Below are 10,087 nucleotides of genomic sequence, written 5' to 3'. Positions count from 1 at the left end.
TGTCTAGGACTTTTATTACTCATGGACAATTTAAAAGCTAAATAAACAGTTGTACTTTGCTCTGTGACCTGCCAATATGTCAAGGACAGAGGGCTTTTAAAGGCCCTTGCTACTTTGTATCCTTAGGACTATCTTTAACCGATACAGAAAAAAATCAGTTTAGAAGCCTGCCTAACCTCTTGAATCTCCTTTTAGAGAACTACAGTTTAAACAGTGACCACGGAATTTCGGAGGGATAAAGTCGCACATTCAGGGCCCAGAGTCCTAGAACAGTGTAGTGCAGAAGAATGGAGATAATGATTTCATTCAGATATGCCTAGCCACAGACAAATTGAATACTATGGTACATACTAATCAGACTCCTGATCTGGTATGTTTTCCTGAAGTTCCTGGGGGCATATCCTTATACTACTTTAATTTTACCCATTGGCACAGTCAATAGCTCCATTTAACAGATTATAAGTGTACAGATGGGTCTCCAGTTTTAGTTATAGCAGTTATTCTATTAGAAGTTATTTTATTTTTTTGTATTTTAAAGTTCTTTTATTTATATCCTTTTCTGTTTTACAGATTTGTAAAACTCCAAGGCCTTCACGCCACGATCAACCGGATGGTTCCTGAAATAACTGAGAAAACAAGTGCTTCAAGTGTCAGTTGAAGAGTGTGTCTATGTATATTTGAAACCTTCTTTCTATATATACGCTTTTACATGAGAAGACAGGTTCATTCTTGTGTACATTTGAGAGCTTTACAACTGATGAAAATTAACTTAAGAATCAGATGGAGCAACTTGGCACTGCTGGGCTCAGGAGCCCAGGGAGAAAAGTATATCACTAACAGCCAATTTTCCATATGGCCTTCATGGGTAAAGAGAATTTGCAAAAAGAAGAAAAAAATTTGTATAGATTAAGCCTCAAAAATACCTCTCCTTAAAGAAAGTGTGATCACAGAAGTGTGAATTCAAACATTGCAGGTGGGATCATGCAGTGTTTTTGCACTTTATTTTTTATTGGGTTTGGTGATTTGGACAAAGTTTAAAATTCTGGACTGAAAACTAACTTTTACTGAGGTTGTGACTGGAGGAAAGCAAGTTCAGGTGTGATGGGACAAGTCTGAACATTAACTGACCATCACATGGCCTTTTTCAGTTAACTCTATTTGAAGATTTTAATTTATTATTTTCCTTTTCTGCACCTATAGGATAATATCTTAAAATAGCAATTGGAACCAGTAATTACAAAAGTAAACATCAAGGAAGATCCAAGCAAAGCTCCCTTTCATTTGGACGAAAGGCGTGGAAACACTCAATGTGAACAGGAAGATATCCATCAGCACAGTGACTATAGGGAAATGGTGCAGTCCTGGGGATTTTGACCATAGCTTAGGGGTGTGGTTTGAGGGATTTTCTGCTGTGTTGCATCTAAGAAGACTTGTGTATGAGAAGATTACTTGATGGACTTAATGCTGAGATTAGTTTTTTTTTATTGAGGATGAAAAAAATACATGAGCTTTAGGAACAGAAAAGAAAAGTAACTGGGAAGAGTCCAAGGAAAGGAACAAAATCCAACAGTATTATTCTGTTAGCAAGCAGAATTAGAACTACCCTAAGGCAAATACTCGGTCTACTTTAATAGCTTTAGTCTCTGCCTCTGCTGAAGGATCTTGCTTTCTAGCCTCTATGGCACTGAGGGTTCTGCTGGCTAGCAGAGGAGTTGTCCCAGGGAACCCTGCGTTCCCAGGGGGCACAGGACCCAGCATTAAAATAGGAAATTTCCGGTTCTGAACAGCAAGGAAGAGTGTTTTTCTTCCTAAAATTGAACTGCTGTCTGCACAAACTCTGGTCCGTTTTGCACAGTTTGTGTGCCTTTCTTTCCCTTTATGCAATCTTTTTCAGCTTTTGCAGCAGAAATTTGTCTAGTTCAGAAAATATGCCAGAGGGTGGCTTCAGAAGGAAGATGATCCTGTATGTTCTGTCTCTACAGCTGAACTTTTGAATAGAAAATTCTAGCTAGAGGGATTCTTAAAGCCTTAAGTTACTTGAAATCTATGTATTTGAAACTCTTTGTCTCTGGAATTACATTACACAAAACTGGAATCTCAGGCTGAATGAGAATAATTAAGTTGAGTAAAAAAGAAGAAATATTGATCACCACTTATTAATGATGCTCTTTCTCCAAAGGATCAGCGCATTCTTCCTCTAAGGACTTGAAAATAAAAATGGACCCAGTGTTTTTTTAGGCATTACCTTTTCTTAGCAGACTGCCATCATCTTTTATAGAGGAATTTTTTCACTATGCATTTGGTGGATCTTTATAAAATACTGACCTTCTAATTAGCTCCAGGTCAGTCTTAAATAAAAGGGGGGAAAAGACAAGCACGTCAATCACAAAAATAAAATAAACTGATGAAAGAAATTGGTTTAAAATTTTCAGCATTAAGCATTACTTTTTAAGTAAAACAATTCATTGAAAAAAGTATGTATGCAGCAGTGGAACATGGACCTGTGCTTTGCAGCGACTCCAACATTCTATGCCTGTCTTGGAAGGGTCGTGTTCCCAAGAGTGAGAAGGAGAAACCCGTGTGTAGGAGGCGTTACTATGAGGAAGGCTGGCTGGCTACAGGCAACGGGCGTGGCGTAGTGGGGGTGACTTTCACCTCCAGCCACTGTCGCAGGGACAGGAGTACTCCACAGAGGATAAACTTCAACCTGCGGGGCCACAATAGTGAGGTGAGCTGTGATTCTATTTTGCTTTTTTGCTTGGTAACTTGCAGTTGTCTTTTCAGGTCCTCTTGGATTTGAAACTTCCTTTCCTTCAGTTTCTTAGTCTTGCTGCTAGTGAGACTCATTCTCTTGAATTCTGTCTCCTGTGCTCCATCCAGCAGGAAAGATGCTAATGTGACCACACAGTTCGTAGTGGTCTGCCCCTTCCTAAGTGGGTCAGTTTTCCCCCATACCCCTGTTTCCCTCTCTGTGAGAGTGGCTGCTGCCTGTTTAATGCCCAGTAACAGGGAGGCCAGGATGCTTTCTGTCCATGGCAGGGATGAGTTTCTCATGCTCTAGGTCTCTACAGTAAAGAGTTGCCCCTACCCACATATAAGACTGTGAAAATAGAAATGATGTTGCCTTCATCTCGAACAGTTAATACCTGCATTTCTTTGGTGATGGTTTAACACTTGACTTGTATTTCTTGGAGGTAAAAAGAAGTCATTAATTGGACAACAACCATAATTTTTCCCAGCTATGGGATCTGCTCCATTGCATTTATTATGCTATTTGTACATACAGACTTCTTTGGTCTTCTGATACCTAAACTGTGGTATTATCTATGAAATATACTGTGCATTTCAGCTAACATTTACTGAGTGAAGCTTATTTGTTAGGCACTGTGTTTAAAAGAAGACCATGGCTGATAATTTCTTATAAATATTGTTACAAATATGTATTTGTACAGTAGTTTGACAGTATTTATGTTTCGTTGCTTTTTTTCAGGGTGTTTTCTTATGAGTAGTTCGTGCCTATTTCAAGCATCTTAAAATGCCATTTCTGGTTAATGAAAAGCTGTTGTAGAGGAGCAAGAATATTTTTGAAGTGTATCTCTTAGTCCATTTAGCCTGCTATAACAAAATACTACAGATTGGGTGGCCAATTTGGTTATAAACTTATTTCTCAGAGTTCTGGAGGTTGGAAGTCTAAAGTCAGGTTGCCAACTTGGTAGATTCTGGTAGAGACTTTCTTCTGGGTTGCACAGTGATGTTTTCTCTTTGGTGGAATGAAGGTGAGCATTTCTCTGGGGCCTCTCAGGAGATTACCAGTTCCATCACTCCCTAAAGACCCCATCTCCTAAATCTGTGCCTTGAGGCATGTATTTCAACATACAGATTTTGGACAGACTACAGTATGATACACATTTAAGTGTTAGTACATTTCTTACATCTCAGTGGTGATTTATATGTAGAAGTAACCACGAAAGCTCCAGCCAGATCAAAATATAGAACAATTTTAGCATCTGTTTTTTTTTTTTTTCTTCCGGTACCAGGAATCAAACTCACGACCTTGCGCTTTGCAGGTAGGCACTGTGCTGCTGAGCTAAATCCCTAGCCGTTAGCATCTGTTAGATGCTTCTTTAGCATTCCTCCTATCCGGATTTTATATTCCATCTTAGTCCATTCTTGATGTTATAACAAAATACCTTAGAATGGATGGTATATAAACAACAAGAACTTATTGATCAGGGTTCAGAAGGTTGCAGAGTCCCCGATCAGCCCTCCAGCAGCCTGGTGGAGACTTGCACTCTGCTTTCATAGACGGTGCCTTGTTGTTTGTCCGAGAGATAACAGTCACTCCTAAGCCTCTTCTTCTTTTCTTTTTCCTAAAGACAAGCTTTTGCTATGTGGTCCAGCCTTACCTTGAACTCACTATGTATGCTGGGCTGGTCTCAATGTCACAGGGATCATCCTGCCTTACCCTCCAGAGTGCTGGGATTATAAGATTATAACCATGCCCATCTCCCTGAAGCCTATTTTATTTTATTTTATATTTTTTGAGACAGGGTCTCACTTTGTAGTTCAGGGCTGGCCTTGAGTTCACTAGTTAGCCCTGGCTGGCCTTGAACTCTCAGTGATCCTCCTGCCTCAGCTTCCTGAGTGCTGGGATTATAGATGTGTGCCACCACACCTGGCTTTTTCAAGCCTCTTTTATAAGGGCACTAATCCCACTCAGCAAGGCAGAACCCATGTGTCCTAATTGTGTTCTACAGTCCATACCTCTTAATTTCATCACAGTGGAGGCATTAATTTTCAGGTGAATTTTGGCAAGACACATTCGTGTCATAACACAACCCCACTGAGGTAATCCACATTCTTTATTGCATACCTTGTGTTTCTGGCTTCTTTCACTCATCATATAGTATCTGTGCGAATCATCTTTGTTGTACATACTATTAGTTTGTTCTCTTTTTTTGAGCACAAAACAGCAATCCTCCTGCCTCAGCCTCCTGAGTGCTGGGGTTACGGGTGTGCCCAGCTTAGTTTGTTCTTTTTAATTGATGTTAATTTTTTATTAAAGTAAGATAACCGTAATTTTTCCATTCTTCTGTTGATAAACATTTTGGACTACTTTCGGTTTTTGGCTACTATAACTAACACAGCTGTGAATATTTGTGTGCAGTGCAAGTCTTTCTATAAAATTTCTGAGTCATAGTACTGGTGTATGAGGTTTGACAGTTTTGCTATTGCCAAATAGTTTTTGAAGTGGTTGTACTGTTTTATACCCTACCGTCAAGGTTTAAGTTTTTATTTCTGAAGCCAGGAGTATTTGATATTCTTTTTCTTAGTGTTAGTTTAATTTACTAAGAACCTTTTTGAGTTTGAACTTTTGTTTAAAAATAATAAGAATGCAAAGCATTATATTTTATAGACATTGTCCTATAACAAGGGGCACATACACAAATAAATACATTACTGTAATTAAGTGGCTCCTGTTATTGATTGATTGATTGATTGATTGTCCTTTTGAGACAGAGTCTCGCCATGTAATTCAGACTGGCCTTGAGCTCACTTTGTAGCCCAGGCTAGTCTCACACTCACAGTGATCCTCCTGCCTCAGCCTCCTGAGTGCTGGGATTACAGGCATGCACCACCATACCCTGCATTAAGGACCTCTGTTTTAAAAGATACATTTGTGTTGGTGTATAATAAATTACCACCAACTTGATGGCTTAAACCAACACCTATTTCAAGTCTCACGGTGCTTAAGTCTGAAATCTTGGCACAGTGTGGGCTGGCTTCTCCTCAAGCTTTCACAGGCTTGGAGATATGGGGCCAGCTGGGCCTGGGAGCACCTCTGAGGACACCTTCGGTTTCGTTTGTGCTCTGTGGTAAAGGACAGAATTGTTGTGGAGCGCTCAGGCTCTAGGTCTGCTGCACTGAGCTTGAAATGACTGCTTAAATTTAGAGTTGATTGATTGATTGATTGAGATAAGATCTCACTTTGCAGTTCAGGCTGGCCTTGAACTCACTGTGTAGCCCAGGCTGGTGGCAGTCTACTTGCCTCAGCCTCCTAAGTGCTGGGATTATAGGCATGTGCCACCATGCTCAGCTACCTTAGGGAGGATATGAAAACCCTTGTTGATTTAAAAACATTTATACAGATTTAACATATGTAGCAGCATATACTAATTCTAGTGAGCAAATTTGACTCATTTTGGTTAAAGGCAGCAAAAACTCATATACCCCACCATCAAGGTATAAATTTTTATTTCAAAAAAAATTTGTATCTTATACATTATAGGAAGTGACTTTTAGTAGATTTGTGATCATCACCTATGAGAGTATAATGGTGGATTTATTTTCCTTAGTGTTTCTTGATCCCAAGAAGTTCTAGCTCTACCAGTTAGCTCCTGTGGTCCTTTCCAAATTCATTGAAGCTACTTGTTTACTTAATAAATTAAAATAATTCTTTTCTTTCAGAGTTGTGAGAATCTACGGATAATACACAATTGAAAGGGCTTTAAAAATGATGAAACTGTCATGTTCATAAGTGAAAGTATCCCATCTATTTAACACTTCTTGCTTCCCAGTCCTTACAATGTCACCTCATACCTGGAAATTCAGTAACTGTTCTGTCACTTGGAGTCAGAGACATTATCTCTTGATTTTTGTTTCAGTTTAGATTTGAGAACATGATATACAGTGTATTGAGTCTGGGTGCTATATGTGCTTACTACTGTGGAGGAAAAGAAATCCCAGATTATACCTCATGGGCTCTGCAGTCTAGCAGTGAAAGTGAAGTATGTACTTGGATATATCTTCCTCCATTTGCATTTCAGTTAAGTTCAGAAGGAAAGGATGTGGTTGTTCAAGGAATTAACGGTGAACCTGATCAGAGATTGTATGGTAAAGACTTTGGAGCAGGTCCTCGAGAAATAGAATTTAGACATTATTTTTCTCAGTAAGGCAAGAAGAATAAGCTACATTCTGGCTTCAGGGAAGCATTTTTTTCTTTTTTGTGAGATAGGGCCTAACTTTAGCATGCATTGTACTTTCCTTGTCAGATCCGGTTCTGGTATGCTCAGGAAGATGCTTTTGCAGTCTAGCTAACAGGAACAAGGACCTGTACATTTTTGCCTGCCGTAGAACAGAACCACTCCCCCTGGACAGGCAGTGGTTTGGTTTTTTTGTTTTTTGGGTTTTTTTGGTACCTTTCAGCAATCATAGGATTTGTGCCTGGTTTATAATGGGTATTTGATTCATTTTGGTATTTTGTTCTTTGATTAGTTTCAATGACAGAAAATTTAACCAGAGTGCTTCCTTAATTTGACTTGTGCAGACACTGCATATGACTGTTTCTGTGCTTAGTGTATTTAGGATGTGTTCATGATTTATCTGAAGTAAAGATTATATACTAGTGACTCACCATTAATGACTTACTTTATGTGGCCTTTCTCTTGGAACACCTGTTGTCATTTATGTGAACATATTTTAACATTCTAGGTGACCATAGCTACCATGCCTTTATGTGTTCCATTAGTGGACGCTTGCCCTACTTACTTAGGTTTGTCCAGTTCTGAGCATGTAATTATAGGGACATGAGAAGTTTGGGGCTGCAGTAGTGATTGTGGCAAATCTGCTTAGCAGATTTTAAGCCTATATAATGTTTAAAGATAGGCATTGAAAAACCGTAATAGCTCAGACTTCCCTGTATTTTTTTGTTTTGTTTTGTTTTTGGTACTGGGAATCAAACTCAGGACCTTGCTGCTTGCCAGGCAGGTGCTTGTGCTGCTGAGCTATATCCCCAGCCCTTTGCCTGTACTTTTTGCAGATGAACTTAATTGTGTAGAATAAAAGGAATAATGGAAATTTACCTAATTTTATATCCTGGAGAGGAATTTAAATCAATAAAGTGTACCTGTTAGAGTTTAGTGGATATTCCACTTTTATTTTTTAGCTTTACTATTAAAGAATTCTTCAGTAGGAAAACCTAAGTAAAAGGATCTTCATAGTCAGAGAACAGAGCAGTCTATAAATAAATTTACCTTTACAAAATATTTTTAAGTTCCTTGAACAGAGCAGAGTTAACTCCACTTTCCTGATGAGTCTGTGTTCTTTTGTCTTCAGGCCTGAAGAAGTGGGTGGGCTGATCTGCTACTGAGCAGTGTAGGTCAGAGAATGCTGTGCCATGAACCAGAGTGGTTGGAGAAGCTTCGTATGAATTGGATAATGGCTTGGATCTTGAAACTCATTTTGGTTCTGTAAACATTTGAGGGCCTATGCTGAGCTTTGGTTTTACAATAATTAAATAGGTACCATTCTAGTTTAGATAGCCTGAGCATCAGAGGATAGATGCCATGCTCATGGAAATAATGTTCTACTGCTGGTAAAATTTTCATATATACCCATAAATTTCTATGTGCTTTATGTCCATTACTTTGTATTTTTTAGCCCTTGTAACAACTCTTAGCTTTGTTATACAATTGATGAGTCTGGGGTTCAGAGATGTTATGGATATTGTCCAAAGTCACAGAGCTAGGTGGTGGCAGACTCCTGGGATTTGAATTCATCTCTTGTGTTTTTTGCTTCTGTAAAGCAAAAAGGTGAGGGGGCTAGGTGTGGTGGTCACACCTGTAATCCTAGCACTTGAGAGGCTGAGACTGGTCACTGTGAGTTTCAGGCCAACCTGGACTACTAGGGAGACCCTGTCTCAAAAAGCAAACAAACAAATAAAAATGGAAAAGGGAAGAGGCACTATTATGAACAGAGAAGCATGTGTTAGTGGCTATGGCAAGTGCTGTGCGTACTGAAGTTTGGTGAAATGGTGGAAAATAATGGAAGGCAAATCTGGGTCAGTGGGTAGAGCTAGACAAATAGTCCTTATAAAAAAACAACAGTAGTAGATATTTGTGGGATGAAGAACACAGTACTTTTGGTTTTGATTGTATTCAAGAATATTAAAAGACTTTCATGTTCAAATAGAAATGTTGAAAAGTCAAACAGGAGTATAAAAATTACATTGTTCAGCACATTTATCCACCATGGGAGATAACTGGCAGTTGATAGCATTTGTTATATATGTGTAAGTTACTGTAGCATCATGATAGTGTATGAATGAACCTATCTGCTAAGTGTAGCTGATTATTATAGCCTAATTCTAATTGTAAACAACAAATTTTTCTAGCAAAGAGTCAGAAATAGGACTGTTGATTTATATGTAGATCATAATTCCATTTTATATACTAGCTCATTAGTGTGAGCTTATTTTAATTTTTATAATAGTACACATGAATAAATGCTAATAATGAAAAATAACAATCTTCTGATATCTCTTCCCTGCCTATCTCTTGTCTTGGCTATTCACCAAAGTCTTATATTATCTTTTTGATGAGTTAGTTTTAGGACTTTGTTGACTTCTTATTTTGGTAGATGAGGTTTTAGCTTTCCTTTCATTTTTTCTTAGTCACTCAACTCAGCTTTGGCTGACTGCTTAATCTTCCCAATATTGTTATATCATAATACATATTTGGTTAACTCTTTATCATTGTTTTTTTTATTTTAAAAATTAAAAAAACTGACAAAATAACAATGAAGACAAAATCAGAACAACACAAAAACAACAAAAATGATACATGACCTCAAGACAAAATGATAGGAAGTTCAGTGGTTGCTGTATTACGTCCTGTTATCTTCTTGGTTTTTGGTTTTTTCTCCGGTACCAGGAACCGAACTCACGACCTTGCACTTGCCAGGCAGGCGCTTTTGCCGCTGAACTAAATCCCCAGCCCCTCATCCTGTTATCTTCAACAAAGTTGCTCAGTCCATTAGACATAAGAATTAAGATTGATCAAACAATCAAAGACAGTAACAAAAAATAATAATTAAAAAAAAACATTGGAAATGATGCAGAGCTTCACCATACAAAATGGTAGGAGTTCAGCAATGGTTCTTATACTGCATATTGTTTTCAGATCAGACATTCTAATTACCAATTTCAAGCATGTAAAATTGGTCAAGAAAAAAGAAAATTTTAAACACTGACTGTTCCTCTCAGTGAAGCACAGACATCAGCAATACACCTATTCCAGCAGTCCATATA

The 10,087-nt window shown here is 38.3% G+C and overlaps 1 protein-coding gene across 2 annotated transcripts in view; it reads left to right on the top strand.

The window, feature by feature from the left end:
* The first annotated feature begins 570 nt into the window (after positions 1 to 570).
* Positions 571 to 10,087, top strand: part of Tulp4 (tubby like protein 4) — a 186,359-nt gene continuing 176,842 nt past the window's right edge. For both annotated transcript variants that reach the window (XM_005390523.2, XM_005390522.2), the window contains exon 1: positions 571 to 2,728. In XM_005390523.2, coding sequence (XP_005390580.1) covers positions 2,477 to 2,728 — 252 coding nt within the window. In that variant the 5' untranslated portion in view covers positions 571 to 2,476. The remainder of the gene's footprint in view (positions 2,729 to 10,087) is intronic.

Source organism: Chinchilla lanigera, unplaced genomic scaffold (genome assembly GCF_000276665.1).
Source record: "Chinchilla lanigera isolate Chin_1 unplaced genomic scaffold, ChiLan1.0 scaffold00038, whole genome shotgun sequence".
Classification (NCBI taxonomy): domain Eukaryota; kingdom Metazoa; phylum Chordata; class Mammalia; order Rodentia; family Chinchillidae; genus Chinchilla; species Chinchilla lanigera.
This window is presented reverse-complemented; position numbering and strand designations above follow the sequence as displayed.